Source organism: Mus musculus, chromosome 10 (assembly GCF_000001635.26).
Source record: "Mus musculus strain C57BL/6J chromosome 10, GRCm38.p6 C57BL/6J".
NCBI classification, from domain to species: Eukaryota; Metazoa; Chordata; class Mammalia; order Rodentia; family Muridae; genus Mus; species Mus musculus.
In genome coordinates this window covers 51,712,445-51,730,654 of record NC_000076.6, presented here as the reverse complement: position 1 = coordinate 51,730,654, position 18,210 = coordinate 51,712,445, and the positions used below count along the sequence as shown (strand labels likewise).

Below are 18,210 nucleotides of genomic sequence, written 5' to 3'. Positions count from 1 at the left end.
TGCTTTTAAAAAACAAGAAAAATTAAACAGTCTAAACCTAATTTATTAACATGTATAGTTAGGAGTCTGATATACAAACATTCTTGAATTTTAGTGTCTTAAGTAGCAAGCTTTATTTATTCTTTCATTTCATACCCACAGTATTTTGGTCTGAAGTCTCCACATTCTTCAGAAATCATTCTTCTTTTATCAATTCCAAAAGCAATCACAGCTTTGAAAATGTTTCCATACATTCTTTTTTATTTCCTCTTATCATTTTAAATAAAGAAGGAAAGTGTTTATCATTTCTATTCAGTTACATAGAATTGGAACACTACTATGTAACAGAAATCACCACACTAGTGCACAGGGGTAGAAGGTCAAGTCACTTGGATCTAGCTACATACAATAAAGTCTTGACCTTGTAAACATTTCCACAGGAGGTAGAACTTAGACATTTGACTTTGGTCAAATAGGTGATAGTAAACAATGATTATAAATTAAAGATATTGTGAAGGCATTGAATATACTTTTCTTCTTTTAGAAACCAAAGAGGGAGGAAAATAGAGCTTTTTCAATAAGTTAGAAAGTGAAATATTACATCGTTGTAATGTCTGCATCTTTAAATTTTCGTTGGTTTCATTTGATAGTATTTGAAGTTATATTTAATAATGACTTCACATTTTAGCCTATTTGTGTGCAGTACAAGTATCTCCATTCACTATGGAGTTGTATGGCATAGCAGTGATCTGAAAATAACATTCAGCCATTGCACCTTCCACCCTCTCTTCTCTCGTGGCAGCTGGAGGTGGATAATGGCATCAAGGCAGCAGAGCGTTTGAGTTTCACCTGCATTCTACATTGTTCATTTAAGTGTCTCCAGCTGCTGTCCCCATAAACACGGTGTTGATGGGTGGTAAAGAGGACACCATTTCTCTGTTGCTTGCTGCATTGGAGTCCAGACTATCTTGCACTGGATACTGATTGGAAGTTCCATACATACACTGGGATGAAGATGAAGGAATCTGGGTTTGCAAGTTGGAAGCTACAAGGGAAAAACATAAACAATTAAAACAATTAAAAACAAAATGCAAGTGTATCTGATTCACCAGAACAATAATGTTTTCTTTGATTTTCCCATTTGTTCTATGTATTCTTTCTACATATTTCACAGAGGAATCACAATATTATATTACATTCTGTCACTAAAATATGTCTTCACCACTTCTACCTCCTGTTTGTACCTCTGATCACCATCTCTCCCTATACTCATATAGTAGCCTCAGTCTTTCACCTTTTGGAGAAGAGCTAGAAAGATCATGCTGATATGTAAAGCAGTTTCTACTTTTCTATCAGAAGACCATGACTTAGACTATAGGAACAAAATCCAGTCTTCTTGCCATGATTCACAAAATTCTCCACAAACTGACTTTTGAAATTTTCTCTGTTCCTCTTTCTCATATGTTTAGCTTCTCAAGACACACTTTTTTCTTTCTGTTCACTGAAATTTGCAACTTTCCCCCCTGAATTCAGAGGCTCTGAAATGACTGCTTTCTTCTGTCTAGATCTTCTTCATCTGATTTTCAATGTTTCTGGATTTCCCAGTTCTCAATTCAAATGTCTCTGCCTCAGGATTCCTTCCCTGACATCTGCCTCAGAGAGATCCCACTTTGCCAGTCACCACTTTACATACTTCAAAAAACTTTAAATTATCTTCTAATAAACTGTTTTAGGTGAATGTTTCAAGTAATGAATTTTATCAGTATACACACATATGCTATATTCACTACATATAGTCTTTATACTTGTTCTGACTTGTTCACATCCCCCATTGACCTTCCCCATATTCTGATCCCTCTCCAGCTGGTTCCTCCTTCCCCAATTAATTCCATCACATGCATTCCATTACTATATATTTTTCATGTCTATTAAGAGCACTTCCTCCTTTCTCATGATCCTTCATGACCTACGTGCATACACACATATAAATCTCTCTCTCTCTCTCTCTCTCTCTCTCTCTCTCTCTCTCTCTCTCACACACACACACACACACACACACACATTCAGGTTTCACATATGAGAGAAAGCGTATGAAATTATCTTTGTAGTGTATTCATTTGTATATTTATTGCCTTACTTTCCCACTTCTAGAACATAAACTCTCTCCAAGAAGAAACTATGTTCTGATTATCTCAGTATACCCCTACCCAGGATCTAATATATAGTTGCTCTAAAAACCTTCCTTAACATGTTCAAGAGGTCTACTTCCTTCTTGCATGGATGATACATTCTCTTGTCAAGGCAATATGCTCTCCATCTCTAAGGATCAGGCTTCCTAACTAATGAGGACAGAATGAGTCTAGAACCCCCTGTGCTTATTCACTTGTTCTCTTTCCTCTTTCACTCTGATGCCTGGTTTGTAATCTGCTCATTAGCCAGCTCTGACAGCTAAAGCGTAGAATCCACCATACTTCCAAGCCATGTTCCATCAAAGCTTCCATTATCTCTACAAGTAAACAGAACTAATAGTAACAATAGCAACACGGTACATTTTAGTCTGATGGTGAGGACACTTCCTGAAGTGCAATTTTCTGCTTCATTAGAGTAACCTAGAAGCAATGACTATTAGCAGATAGCAGGAGATGAGCTACTAGACTGCTCAGGGCACATTTGTGATGGCCACAGGAAGGGAAGAAGTACTTCCTATTGAATTATTGGAAAAGTACACTGAGTGATGAGAGATGGAATTTATTTCATCTTCTCAGTGCTTCTATTGGGTATCATGTGCCCTTCACTTACACTAGTATAAAAATGGATTCCATTGAATATGTCAGGTGTCTCATATAAACATCAAAACTCACTTTGATATGTGATGGATGCAAACTTTCTTGGTGATACTTCAGTATTAGTTTTCCAAACTACATGTATACATTGCTTTAGGTTCAATACTTATGTTATCAGAAATAACTTATTAATTAAAGTAATCTATCCTATAGTTTACTATAGTTTACCTTGTGGATATATTTAAGGTTGTTAGCTTGGTGCTAGAACCCTGGGCTTCACAAATGACAGGCAAGTAAGTGTTCTACTATTGGAGCCATGCCTGAAGACCCTAGATTTATTAGGACTCGTCTTCACTCATTGATTTGCTAAGTTTTTTTCTGAGCAGCCAACAAGGCAGTGCATCTAGCACCTTCATAGATGAGGCTAAGATTGGAAGAAGCAGCTAGAAGATGTCATGGCAGGCACACTGATTTGCTCATGTTGACTTGAATTATATAAAAAAACAGCAACAGTTTCTGCAAGGATATTCAATCTCATTTAACAAGAGATTGAGAAAATACTAGCTGCCATCATTATAGGATTTTTGTTTACTACTGTAAACACTCAGTGGTATGGGGTGCTAATGGTGATGATGGGGTCCAAAGATCACTCTTGACACTTCCTAGTGAGTCCAATGATGGTCATAAGAATATGAGGAAAATGTATCATTTTTTTCTCATATAGTTCACTATCATTTCAAATGCCTTTGACAAGCTGTAATAAAATATTCATACATAGTAAATATAAGTTATTATTTCTGGATGAGATAACAGATCTTAGAGAATCATTTCAAAAAATGAGAAGTGAAAATTTATTCCTTACTCAAACACAAAAACATAACATAAAATAATGATAAGTTACCTTATGCATGCCTAGTTCATTGAACATTCCCCCCCCTTGCCAGGTCATTCTGCATAGCTAAAGTTCATCACTTCTTATGACTATGAAAACAATTTACCTACTACAGTAGTACGACATGCAACAGGAGACAATGTGTCTGCATAAAACGAGTTGTTCTGCTTCCGGCTGCTGTCATCTAAAATGTTAAGTGGATCATGAATATCACTGTAGGGAGGCAGGGAGCGCACACTGCTGATGACTGAAACATGTTGGTTCACCATCGATCCAAGCCTATGTGCCTCTGAGTAGTTTATATTGTTTCCATAGTATCCTAGAGTGGAACAGATTGAGAATATTCTATTTGCTTTCTACTGAATTACCCGAGGAAAGGCAAAAGAAACAACATAGCTGGGTGTAGCCCTAAAAATATCAAATAGTCAGTATGATTTCTATCAGCTTGAGACTTGAACTTATGCTTTAGTATATAGTATTGTTTACCATGATAGTTTTTAGTTAAAAGGTAACTGATATATTATTCATTTTGAAACTGACTATTCCTTTTCCATATTTTCCATATCTAAATTTATAAAGCATATCTATGAAGATACAAGTACAGCTAGTTCTTTAAATCATAATACTTCTCAAATGAAATTTCTACTTACAGAATCATGTTCATGAAGAAACACAGGCCTACACTTAGTAGAAAGTATTTTTAAAAGTTTAATAAAGCCAACAGACTTTCAATCTCAACTTCAGGGTTTTTGATTTTGTTTTTATTTTTAAATAAGTAGATAATATCGGTTTTAGAGTCAGTCTTTAAAATATACTGTTAATTCTCTGGAAGACATAATCTCCATTGAAAATATTTTCAAAGGACAGAATATTCTTCTTTTTTTAATGTATCTCGTATAAGGTTTGACTTTTTAAAAATCATGTATAAAAAAACTTTAATAAAGCCACAAGAATTAAGGAATATGTTTGGGTGTGGCAGAGACACTCTAAAAGCAGCTAAGATTCTATGATTTTTACGTTTTTACTGGATATTATGATGCTCAGCAGCGGTGAAACTCAATGTCAGATTTTGCTTTGTTGCCTTCTCAAAGGCCCAAAAATGTCTTTAAAAAGTTACATACCATTGGGAGAATTAGAAGGCAATGTTGACCCTTGGCAGCTGCCAGCTCCTGCATTACTAAGGAAATTGAAGCTTCCTGTGTTCAAAACCTGCATGCTGTGTGACTCTTGTGTGTGTGTGGATGGTCCATAACTGGAAGGTGGCCTACAATTATATGGAGACCCAGCACAACTGCCACCAAAGAAGTCTCTAGAAAGCTGCTGTTCAGTCCAGGCCATGCACCGCCCATGCTCTGCACGGTGAGCATAGAGGCTTGATGCAGGGTGAGACTGTGTCCTAAACATAGTCTGATAGTTAGAGTTGGTCCCATAAAAGTCGTGGTTGGCTGGAGAGAGCGTAGGATAAATTGGTTCTGCATATGTTGAGCAATGTGTTGGAGCTGAGAGAACTGTGCCCACGCTCGGGGGTCTGCTCGCCATTGGCCCTTGGTTAATAACACTTCCTCTGCTTGCTATGGCTGGAGAAATCGGTGGTGTCATCAGATGGCCAGTACTTTGTGAAAGCTCTATTTGACCTGGAAAAAAGAGTGAGACCATTCTATTTGTAGTATAGTAAGTAGATGAGATCATGTCTTTAAAAGAATTCAAATGGTTTATTAATGGACCCTTGGTTCCAAATTAGTAGTGCCTCCCTTCTCTAAATAACTGGAGAATATGTATGCACGCAAATTCACAGTCATAGAATCAGAGATTAAGGGAGATTCTGGAGGATCGGGAGGAGTCGGGAGGAGCTGGGGTGTAAAGAAAGGGAAGAACATGATAAAAATATATTGTACAAAAATATTTTAATTAAAAAATAACTCTCAAATAGGAAGGGAAATGCAGTGTGATACCCACACTGTACCATAACAAAACCCAAAATGAATGGATAATGATTTGACCTTCAGTAATAGAAAAACCAACGTCACAATGCCCACTATTTACAGTCAGCTGAACACCGCACACAAACACCACTGGTGAGCAAAGATTCATTAACGTCTTCCACTCCCTGAGCCTGTGGCTTTCAATTGATACAGTTAAGCCACAACATCATAAGTCCCTCTTGTTTTAACATTCTGTGTGCCCAATAAATTAATCTATAAGATGGGATTTTTGTAACAGTCAATACTATATTTAAAGTAAACTCTGATATTCCAATCAAGTCACTGAAAATTTATTTTGCTGCAAAGCACAAAATTATTGCATCATTGTCCTAAAGTGGCTGGAAGAGAAATCTCACTGAAGCCAAAATCAAATAAGCAATCCTATTAAAATTTCTTTTTTGTTATTTTGTTTGTATTAGTGTTTCATCTGCATGTGCATCTGTCTACAGCATGCATGCCTGATGCTTGAGGAGGTGGTAAGCCTTCATGTGGGTGCTGAGAATCAAACCCACGACCTTTGTAAGTGCTTGTAACCAATAAGCCATTTCTACTCCCAGCAACACAGTTTTTAATGGCAGGGTTTTGCTATCCAAACCTAGCCTGGGTTGAACTCATGACCTTACCTCAGTCTCCTGATTTCTGGGCTTACAGATGTGTGCCACCATGCCTGGAAAGCTGTTCACATTTTATCTTCAAAGTATCTTAGGGAATTTTAATGCATATTTAAGTATGTTTTCTTCAATTAAATGAAGAGACCTAGTCATCCTTGATAAGAATTACCATCCATGTATGTGATAACTACATTTGTAAATGATATAAATATGAATGCTAATGGCAAAAGTCATAAGTATAAACCCATAAATTTAAAATGTTTTTTTTATTAGGTATTTTCCTCATTTACATTTTCAATGCTATCCCAAAGGTCCCCCATACCCACCCCCCCCAATCCCCTACCCACCCACTGCCAAAATATTTTTTCTCCATGGCATTCCTGGGAGTGTTGAGAGAAATGAAAGAATGGGTCTTCTGTACTGTGCTGGAAAGTCTGTTAAGGTGGTCTTTATTGATTCTCCACATACCTGGGAGTGGCATGTTATCAGTGTCCTCAGTTGAGAATGGGTGCAGAGCAGGGGGTATGGCTCCAGGCTGGCTGGAAGGCAGAGGGACATAGGATGTCTCCACGTGGCTTTCGTTCTTCACAGTGTCACTGGCAAGTGAGCTAGCCTTATTTCGGTTGGCCAGAAAGCAAGAGCTCGGGGAAGCTGTGAAGGCAGCTTTACTCGCATCTGGAAAGATTATTTTAAAGTGATGTGGATGAGACAACATGATACTCCTTATTGACCAGCCCAAGCAAAAGACATTGAACGTGGATCCTGGTTGAGTATTGAATCTGGAAACTCCTGCATAATATTTTCCATAGGAAACAGGCTTTGGTGGTTAGTGGTGGTGCTGGGTTTATTAGTTGAGTATTTGTGGATAGGTATATTCTGAGGGGTACTGAACAATCCACTCTGGGCTAAACAATCTTCAGAATGCAGGCTTCTCACCAGAAATGGGCTAACCTCTTTTTCACTAAACTCCTGTTTTTCTACATGTGTTGCCTTGAATTACAATGATTTGTGGGGAGAGTAGGGCAGACTTCTCTTTAACTTCATTGCAAGTCTCAGAAATTAAGAATCCAATTTGTGTAAATTTCCAGTTTCCATTGAGGAACTTTCACTGCTGTGTCTAAATGGAGAGGAAAGGGCTCTCCCCGTTAGTATTCAGATATGATACTAGTGATCCTGAGCATGGAGGAAATCTGAGAAGACTATGACCCCGCTTGTGTAGCTGCAGGTCCTTAAACTCAGACCTAAGCAAAGAGATACGAAAAGCAAAATGGCCATTTAAGTTACCCGAGTTCTTCATATACTTGTCCAATAAATTCTGTAGTTCCTGCTCTTTGTCATTGTTAAATTGAGTCTCCATGGCCAGGAGAATGTACTCATCCAGAAGCATTCGGATCAGATGGAAAGAGCCTAGTGTATAAAAGAGGGGCATGTACAGGAGAAAAGAGGGGAACGGGGGAAAGGAAAAGGGAGAAACGTTATCTTTGTGACCATCTCACCGCACTTTACAAGGAACAACTGAAATAAACAAATACGTGCTGGACTTTCAATGACCTGCTAAGACCAACATGCTTAACTTGGGTCTCTAATCTTTCTGTATACCTCCTGCCCAGCTCCCTGTGTGCACTGTCCTGCCAGCCCTTTGGCCACTAATTACATCAAAGGAAAAATCGGATGAAAGTGAGACAGCCTTTTTGCTTTAAGAGGGCACACCCCGGAGCATGATAAACTCTAGCCAGGGGAGAATGAGCTTTCTTCTGCTCGATTCCTGTTTACTTTGTACTAAATAATTAGACAGTGGCCAATATTGTCTGAACATTTTATCAAATAAGGTGTCTCTCCAGCCTGAACCATATTTGATTTTAAAATAAAAACAAATGAGTCATTTTCATGCAAAAGGTGGACTGGAAAGTCTAACCTTCTTTGAACTGTTCAGTGGGTTTCCTAACAAAAGTCTTTCTTCATGCTAAAGTTGGGCCTTGGTGCTCTGCATTTTAAGAAACTTGAAGTATAAGAAAAGCTCTTCTAATTATTAAATTAAATTATAAAAATTTTAAACTAAATTTAATAATTTATTTCCTGTTGACCTTTCCAACTTTAATTCCATTAAACCCTGAATGAACCTTTGGTTTACCCTAACTTGTTTAGTATTATAAAAAGTTCTTATAATGCAATTCGATGTTTGTAAGGTTCGTAATTCAGAATTAGCAAGTTCAGAAAATTCAGGGCAAATTAGATATGCAATTTTTGAAAAAGTGAAGTTGCCCAATTGTGGGCTAATTTCATCATGGGTTTAGAGATCAGGTAAGACAGTTCAGAAACTTAGGTGCCTGTGCCTTCCAAGTTACACATTGCTTCACCAAGTGCAATTATATGGGTACCTGGAAAAGACATACATTGTGGCCATGCTACACCTAGAATAGTCCCCCAGGAGAATGTCTCAACTATTGTTTTTTATTTGGTTGTTTTATGCAGGAAATCTAGGCAAGCACTTCTACTCATGATTTATGTAAACTGTTTTTATTTGCATCATCTCTTCAAACACCTGTGCTTTATGTAAAGAACATTCCTCAGACTGGTTTAGGTAATGCCTCAATCAGAGAAACAGTGTTAGGAGTTAATACTACAGAGAGTCTGGGTCCCAAAGGTAGCTCCTAACCACCATTCTCAATGTGGTTGGTACTCAGATGTGTTTTGAGAAGGAAAAAGTAAGTAGCAAGCTGTTGAAAATGGAAGACTAGGGAGTGAGTGAAATCAGTCAGAAATCAGTCATTGTAAAACACACTGGATACCAAAACTTGATGCGTTGTTCAAGGTAAGATTATGCATCACGCGGGCACCAAAAAAGCTCCATTTGAGCAGAAAGTCTTGAGCCCTCTTCTTCAGAGATCTTCCATTTTGTTTGCTCATCTAAAAATAAAAGAACAAACTGAATCTGTGAACTCTGTCTTCTCACTGCACATGTGTCCTGTTCTGGTGACTATGTAGAGAAACTGTCTGACAAGCAGATAGATGGTGTGGCTTCATACTTATTTCATCAAATAAAGGGATTTGTTCAGGGATATTTTCACTTCAGCCCGTGGTTGTGTTTGTTCTGTTTTGTCTTTTTAAAGGCACTGCATCTTTATTCTTTATAGCTTAGTTCCCTATTAGAATTAAAACTATAAGTTGAAATAATTTACAGGCTATTTTTATCTTCTTTTTTTAAAAAAATCAAAATGAAGCTTTAAGAAGGACAGACGGTAATGTATGAAGTGAGGGCTGCACTTTTCTGTAAATGATTAACTGTCTTCCCTGGTCCTGAGTGAGCGTCTGTTTTCCTTCCAGAACAAAAAGTCCCCAGACTATAACCAGTTTCCTTGATATGGAGCAGCTTGAGCCAGCTAATGAGGGACATATTTGTTCTCAATGCCTCTCTTCATGATGGATGACTTGAAGGTTAACTTAAAGAGTTGAAGAAACTAAATAGAAAACGTAAAATTGTGACCCTTCAGAATCAGAATTTCAAATGCACAAGATCACAGTTCCAGTCAGACTTAAGAAAATCTGCTTTTTTTTTTGGAAAGACTCAAATATTTTCAGTTTCTAAGTTTATTTTTAACCTAAATACTCTCAGGTATAACAGGTATAACTTTAAACATTGATATAGGAAAAAAATAGCATCCATAGCTTTAGATTAAGAAAGAAACCGAACCAACTCCATGTCTAGTTCTTTCAAACCAGTCATATCCCTAATTTTGATTTTTGGGTCATTCAATTTTATATGGTTTCAAAATCTTTACAAAGCATTTAAAATTTTAAATTAACATACATGCTATTATATATCATTATGGCGTTGTTAAACAAAGTGTATTTTAACAGATGTTTCTTTCCTTTCCTGTTGCGACATTCATGTTCCTCATAATCCACCTGAGTCTCTTACCTCTTTTTCTAACTTGTCTTTTTTCCCACCCCATCCTTTCTCATCACCTGTTTTCACCCATTTCTTAGCTTCCTTTCTTGGTTTTTATGGACAGTTATACTGTGATGCATATGCATTTTCAGGCCCAGGACCTTGTATGAGGAAGAACTTGTGGTATTGCTTTTTTGAGTGTGGATCACCTCACTTAAATTTTTAACAAATTTCATTTTTCTTTGTAGGTGGAAAAAAATCCACACTGTATATGTACCACATTTTCCCTGCTTTTTTGACTGTTGATAGCCATCCAGGTCGGCCCCATTTTCATATTATCACAATAGACAAAACATGGTTTAAAAATACACTGTTTGGATGTTTTCCATACCCATCAAAAGATTACAGCCAGGTTAGCAATTTTTCTCTTAAAAACATTTTCTGAATTATTCATAAAAATACCTTAATAACTCTCTGCTCTACCACAGTGTCCAACCATTCAATAAATGCCTCCACTGTAGCATTCTTCTTAAGGAGATCTTTCAGTTCTTGGAACACAGTAATAGAGTCATCTACCATGTCAAAAAGAAGAGGAAGGGGAGGGGGAGGAGGAGGAGGAAAAGGAGTGGGAGGAGGGGAAGGAGAGGGAGAAGGAGGAGGAAAAGAAAGAGGGAGAAAAGCAGAAAAGGAGGAGGAGGGGAGGAAGAAGAAGGGGTAGAGAGAGAACAAACAGTAGTTGGGAAGAGGAAGTGTATCAGTGGGATTGGGAGAGAGAAGAGTGGTAATTAAGGGTAAATATGATCAACATACATTATATACATATGTGAAAATCTCATGGTAAAACTTATTGTGAACAATTAGTAGTTGATAATTAAAAATTAAAATATGTTACAATTACTTTGAACCCAAGATATATCCTTGAACTATAAAACATTAGTAATTTTATGACATAAAGGGGAAATGGAGATGGATAGATGTGTGAAATGAGTAAATGTTTTATCCTGATAGTGGTAACAAAAATACTTAGTGTAATCAGCAGTGTATCTGTCTTGGGATATACTGATAATTTAAATATGTACATTTATACATGTCCTTGATGGGAATAAATCATATTATGAATATTCCTTTTTAATTCAGTACTTTCATTTGATGAAAGTAACTCATTAGATGAGTCAAAAGCTAATGAATGGCCCAAATGAGGCTTTTTGATTTTCTGCTTTCTGAAAGACTCTTTTTTCTACAAATTGAGTCCAGCACTGAAGAACTCAGCTATTTACACAGATATCAACCTTAATAAAATTTAAGGGGACAGATTAGGATTATCACTGAAGAGTTTGAGGTCTTCTAAACCATAAGATGCAACATAGCATTTCTCCCAACAGAAATGAGGCTTGATGCTGAACTCTAAGAATAAGCCATTGCTTGAGACATATTCTATAGACAGGGCAGTTCTGTCTGGCAGACAGAAAGTGATGGGAAAATAGTCTGATGCTGCTACACCTTGGTATTGAGCACAGCTGCATAGTCACACAAATGGGTTATATTAACGGTCAAGTAGCCTAATACTGGATCAAATCTCTGCTTTTCATAGCATTGTATCAACACATAATCTTTATATGTCTCATATGCTGTACAATGACAGGAGCATGAAACACATGCAAATGTGTTCATACGACATGTAAGAGTGGAAGACAATTCAGAAAACTCAAAGCCATTTGTATTGCTTCCAGGTTATTTTGGCTATTTCTAGACAGTGAAATAATTAGTTACTTTTCTTTTCTTCAACATTTCCCACAGTAAATATATCTTTTAAAAGAGAATATTTTTCATTAAAACTGTCTCTGTAAGAGTTTCTTCAACAGCTGTGATTTTGCTATCAGAGACATTCAGTATTACCTAGAACAGTGGTTCCCAACCTTTCTAATCCTGTGGCCCTTTAATACAGCTCTTCATGTTGCCATGACCCCAACCATAAGATTATTTTCATTGCTATTTTATAGCTGCAATTTTGTTATTGATATGAATTGTAGTGTAAATAGCTGATATTCAGGATATCTGATATGCAACCCTGTGAAAGGCTCATTGATCTTCCTCACTCCCAAAAGGGGTCACAACCTGCAGGTTGAGAACCTCTCTGATTGTCTAGAGACAATTTTGGTTGTCACGACTGGACGGAATGGTTTTCCTAGCACCTAGGAATGTCACTGTTAAATATCCTACAATGCATGACATAACCTCCCAGTTTTGTTTCCTACTAAGAGGTCAGTAGTATCAAAGTTAGGAGACTCTAGTGTTAGCTAAGCAGACTCACGTTCACTGTAGATGTCAGATTCCGTGTCTGTGCTGTTGGATATGGTAAGAAGAGCCTGAGACCCAATACTATTTAAGTCAACCTTTTCAATATCAGATACCATGGCATTCACCACATGCTGGTCAAAGAGAGCTGGTCTGGCAATCTGCACATAGTCAAAAAAGATAATAAAATGTATCAATTATAGTCTACTTAGAAAAATGTTTAGCTTTCATAAAAATAGTTTCTTGAAGAAAAACAACCATAAATAACTTCTCTCTTGAGTGTGTCTGAGTGTAAATACACATTCATATTTATGTATACCCATGTGTCTGTGTGGAGGTCCGTGGTCTGTATTGGATGTCTTCTTCAGTCTGTCTCCACACTATCTTCTGAGACAAAGTATCTCACTGGACCTGGAACTCACGACTCAGCAAGTCTGGCTAGCCAGAAAGCCCCTGGGATCCATGTCTCTCAGTCTCCCCAACACCAGCTGTGCAGCTGTAAGCTGCTGCCATGCCTGGCTTCTGTGTGGGTGCTGGCCCTCATGTTGCAAGGGAAATATTTTATTGACTGAAATATCTCCTCTGTTCAAACTTCTTACTCATTTTAAGACAACTGAAATACATGATTGTTTGTGAGACAGATTTGAAATTTTTTTGTTTGTTTTGTTTTGTTTTGTTTTGTTTTGGTTTGGTTTGGTTTGGTTTGGTTTGGCTTGGTTTGGTTTGGTTTGGTTTGGTTTTTCGAGAAGGGTTTCTCTGTGTAGCCCTGGATGTCCTGGAACTCATTCTGTAGACCAGGCTGGCCTTGAACTCAGAAATCTGCCTAACTCTGCCTCCCAAGTTGCCGGTTCAAGGCATGCATCACCACTGCCCAGCAGATTTGAAATTTCTTTTGAGGTTTAGAAAACAAAAATAATACTTTTGATCCATCATCACAAAGCAAGCAATATTAGAGTGTTAATTGAAAAATAACATTTTAAAGCTGGGGTGGTGGTGGCCTGTGCCTTTAATCTCAGTACTCAGGAGGCAGATCAAAGCTAGTCTGGTCTCTGAAGCAAGTTCTAGGACAGCCAGGGCTTCTATGTTTCTGTCTCTGTCTCTGTTTCTGTCTCTGTCACTCTGTCTCCCTCTGTCTCTCTCTCAAACCAAACCAAACAAACAGAAAAGAAAAAGAAAGGAAAATAAAAGGAAAGGAAAGGAGAGGAGAGGAGAGGAGAGGAGAGGAGAGGAGAGGAGAGGAGAGGAGAGGAGAGGAGAGGAGAGGAGAGAAAAATAACATTTAAAATGTTACATTTCTTTTCTGGATGTATGACTAGGTTTTGTTGTTGTTACGTTTTGTTGGTTTTGGTATTTTTCAGGACACTGAACACTTTTCTAAAGCCAACAGTAATAACTGTGCTATTCCTGTCTATGAATTTGTTTGCTGCTCCCTGTCTGGCAGTGACTGTCAGTAGCAGTTTAAAGTGCAGAAGGCATAGAGGTTTTATAACATTAAATATCACACAGATAGGCTAGAGAGGTAGCTTGGAAGGTAAGAGCGCATACTGCTCTTCCAGGGCATCTGAGTCTGGTCCCCAGTGCCCAATGTCAATCAGTTTACAACCCCTGTAACTCCATCTCCAAGAGTATCCAATACCTATGACCTCTTGTAGGTACCTGCACTCATGTGCACATACTCCCACACAGATGAGAACACATATACCCAATTTAAAAGATAAATCTAACATAGGAATCACACAATCTTACTACTTACAACTTTAACTTGTACCAGTCAGTTTATTTCTTTTGAGATCACAGTAACAATATATATATATATATATATATATATATACTTATATTAATTTTCAAAAGAAATTTGAATCACAGAAACATTGCAAAACTGATGTAGAATTTCAGAATTCTCTCCATCCAGCTTCTTATCACACTATACATCACATTATCCATATCAAGTCCATTTCCAAAACCAGGACATTAATGTTTGTGCTGTGTAGTTAGCTAAGATGCAGACATACAGAAAGAATTCTGTATCTCTGTGTCCTTTCAGGTCTAGCATTTCACTAGGTTACACATTACATCTTGATGTTGCGTACTTTGTTTACTTCAAATTGTGAAAAATCCTTAAACAGAAGAGTCCTTTTGATTTGTGTGACTTATATTCTCAGCTAACTCCATACCTGAGCAAGATGCAAGAAAGATGTCTGTCGCTTCAGGGAAGATACAAATCTTCGCAAAATGGGGATTTTCTTATCAATGAGGGCTTCTGGCAAGTTTTCCAAGGATGAAACAACCCACTGTTCCCAATTTTTAGCAAAATTTCTTATATCTGCTAACAAACTGCAAAGAAAACTCTGGGGTTAGGTGCTACATCAGTCAAAAATATACTGAACATGCATTTTTCAATAGAGGGGTCCTGCTCATCTATGCTTCCAAAAGCATGAGTTTGAAACCAAAACAGAATCAACCTGGGGCTGCTTTCACGACTTTTTTTTTTTTTTTTTTTTTTTTTTTTTTGGTTTTCATTTTTTCATGACAGGGTTTTTCTGTATAGCCCTGGCTGTCCTGGAACTCACTTTGTAGACCAGGCTGGCCTTGAATTCAGAAATCTGCCTGCCTCAGCCTCCCAAGTGCTGGGATTAAAGGCGTGCACCACCACCACCCAGCTTGCTATCATGATCTTAAACAAATGTTCAAATTCCTAAAACTCCAGTGTCTCTAGATGGGACTAAGAACAGTATCTGGTGATTTGATTATTTTGAGAATGATAACAAATAACTCATGGAAAATGCCCTGGTTTGAGGTAGCAACACATAAGTACCATATTATGATTCATAACTCAATTAATTTCTGTGAAATACATTTCTTGGAAAGTATGTCAGCTTTGTGCTCCACATTTTGACTCCTTAGATGATATCACACTGGCAATATAATATATTATGTTTAGTGTCAGTTTTATTAATATATTCTTATCTAAATTTTATTCAACAGATTACCAAAACCATATGACTTAGAGTCAATTTAGAAAGTTGACAACTGTGGCAGAGTGTGTATAAAAACATATACGTGTTTAAAACTCTAAACCTTTATATTTGTTTCATAGCAGCAGTCTGAGTATGGTCGCTGTGGTTTGTCTGTGGGTAGTGGCAATAAGACTTAGAGAAAAGCCTAAGCCAAGCCCCAGGTCAAACTCTGGGGTTTAGCTGGCTCTGGGAGATTAAACGAGTTTCTCTTGACTTGCAGGTTCCCTGCTTCGTAATTTTGGAATTATATCATCTACTCTTTTTTTTTTTTTTTTTTTGTAGTTCTACTTAAAGTCATTGATAATGTAACATAAATGGAAGGAAGAAAATGAAAAAAAATATTCAATTGAATTATTCTAAATTTTAATGGAATACATTTGATAAATGCTACCTTTGAAAAAGACTAAACTGAATTTATGTAACTTTTGAGCATCAATAAATGCTCAAGCCTACAATGGTTGAAGCTTTAAAAACCATAATCTTATCAGATGTATAAAGTATAGACAAACATGATGAGGTAACAGGATCCTTATATGTTTCTGTGATGACTCCTGAAGGGAACACCACACATTCAAGGGGATGGATGCTGTGTAACATCTACTCTTGAAAAATATTTCAGCATTTATTTATATTCAGTGAAAAAGAGTTGATTAACTAAAGTATAGTATCCTTTGAATGCTGGAAGGTTTGCTGTCTCGTAAACAGAAAGTACAGAGTCAAACTTACTGATGTGAGAATGTTCTTGGAAGAAGCACTATGTTAATATTATGATTTTAGTGTTTCAATTGTGCATAGTCACATGTTCTGAAAAAATATGATTTAATTCTTCTCAGCTTTATTACTGTCTTAAGTTGTCACATGACCACCTCCTGGCTACTAAATTAGTATAGCTATTTGACTGTGACTGAATTATCATATATAAGTAATTGCAAATACAGATTGGATACACCATGGATAATTAGAAGATACTATTGACCAGACTAGGGCCAACTATTATATATATATGAAAATAATCCCATAAAACTGTTTCAAAAGCAGATACTTTTATCAATCAATATGCATTGGAGCACTATGTCAAGGCATTATTGGTTTGTTGCCTCTGCTTAAAAAGAACTTACATTATTAGACTGTTTTCAAGAGAAATTTTTGGTCATTTCCCTCCAAAGTTCTATGTTTTCACCCTCGAGAAATGGCTGTGTGAAAAATCTTTCCATATATTTTAAATAAATGATTTAAGATCTTTGTTCTTTGCTGAAAGGTCACAATTTCATTACACCGCTTCCTGATTGTACAAAATAAGTTAATCATCGATGTGTAGTAATTAAGAATTTTCCAAAGTTTCCTTATAGAGTTCATTATTGTGCTTATTTTCCATTGAGTATCCTATGTATCCACCATCTAATCTCACTGAAGAATTTCTGAAGCCCATTGGTGGTCCATCATGCTTGGATACCAACTTATTTTACTTTGGCAGGCCTTACACTGAAGGGACTTTAGGTTTTTATTTTTCCCATTTTATTCACTGATGCTCAAATATGGAGACCAAGACATACTCCTTCTACATATTTTTTTATAAAAATTGTATTTTTGATAAAAGGATGAGTTCCAAGACAATGGATTGCATTGGCAGTGTATGAGGTGAAACCATGCTTCTTCTGAGGGGCTGTCCTGCTTTATTCACTGAACATACCTTTCAGGCATTTCTTGCATTGTTGCAGGAATGAGGACATCTGTAAGAACCTTAACCAAAGCAAAACAGGGTTAACATAAACCTTTAGAAATGGTTGTGATTGGAATTCTGGGAGAACAGGCTTGTGTCTCATCACCCAGGCAGAGCTAGAAACTACACCAGGGCTTCAGTCTGCTAGGGCAGCACTCTGCCCAATGAACTGCATCCCCAGCACCAAACATAATTATTTCTAATGAAAGGGACACTATTTGTCAATTCGTTTTACTTGTTACCTTCCTAGAGATTAACATGATTCCCTTCTGAATGTTAGCTTTTTTTTTCTCCAAATTGAGTGTGAGTTGTCCATGAGCACATGAGACAGTAAATCAACAACCCTAGTGTGAACTGCCCATGTTAATCACAAAGTTCTCTGTAAGTCGATGAAGACCTCACAGATGCTCAACTTACAGTTTTATTTGCTGTGTCCTCTGCTTTTCTCTGGCTCTATTATGAGGAAGAGAACTAAATGTACCTAGTGATACTTAGCATAAGGACATTGTTGCACTGGACTAAATTAAAAAAAAAAATGTTTATGTGTGGAGTGGGCATGAAAGCTGTTTCTCAGAAAAGCCGAGATGGTAGCCCCAGTGTTGCTGCTGTGATGGTGACAGCAATGTACCTGAGTCCAGATTTTTCCTGTGTCCACTCAGAACTAGCTCTCAGATCCTAACGACTGCTTTTTTAAGTGGTAAAAAAAATTACAGACAATCATGCTTAGGGCAAACTGAACCTTTCTTTGTAAATACTGACCTTTATTCAATTAAAGCAAAAACAAAACAAGGCAGTCCTTGCTCTCCCTTGTCATTCAACGTGAGCTTGAAGCAAAGACAAGAATGGCCTGCTCTTAGCTTTGCAATCTCTGTTGCTCTGTGACTACTGAACAGGGGATGAAGTGCCCAGGTTGCAATTTCATTTTACCTTTCTGTTGAGCCTTCATACTTCTCAACTGAGGAATATTCTCCCCTTGCCACTAAATGTTTGACTAGGACAACCTGGTCCTCTTTCCCAGGATCACTTCTTGTGACCATTCAAA

The 18,210-nt window shown here is 37.2% G+C and overlaps 1 protein-coding gene across 2 annotated transcripts in view; it reads right to left on the bottom strand.

Moving 5' to 3' along the window:
- Positions 1–225: 225 nt before the first annotated feature.
- Rfx6 (regulatory factor X, 6) overlaps positions 226–18,210 on the bottom strand; it is a 52,670-nt gene continuing 34,685 nt past the window's right edge. For both annotated transcript variants that reach the window (NM_001159389.1, NM_177306.3), the window contains 10 exons: positions 17,139–17,188; positions 14,606–14,765; positions 12,448–12,592; positions 10,599–10,708; positions 9,037–9,154; positions 7,532–7,654; positions 6,716–6,922; positions 4,776–5,288; positions 3,761–3,973; positions 226–1,024 (listed from right to left, as the gene is read on the bottom strand). In NM_001159389.1, coding sequence (NP_001152861.1) covers positions 849–1,024; positions 3,761–3,973; positions 4,776–5,288; positions 6,716–6,922; positions 7,532–7,654; positions 9,037–9,154; positions 10,599–10,708; positions 12,448–12,592; positions 14,606–14,765; positions 17,139–17,188 — 1,815 coding nt within the window. In that variant the 3' untranslated portion in view covers positions 226–848. The remainder of the gene's footprint in view (positions 1,025–3,760; positions 3,974–4,775; positions 5,289–6,715; positions 6,923–7,531; positions 7,655–9,036; positions 9,155–10,598; positions 10,709–12,447; positions 12,593–14,605; positions 14,766–17,138; positions 17,189–18,210) is intronic.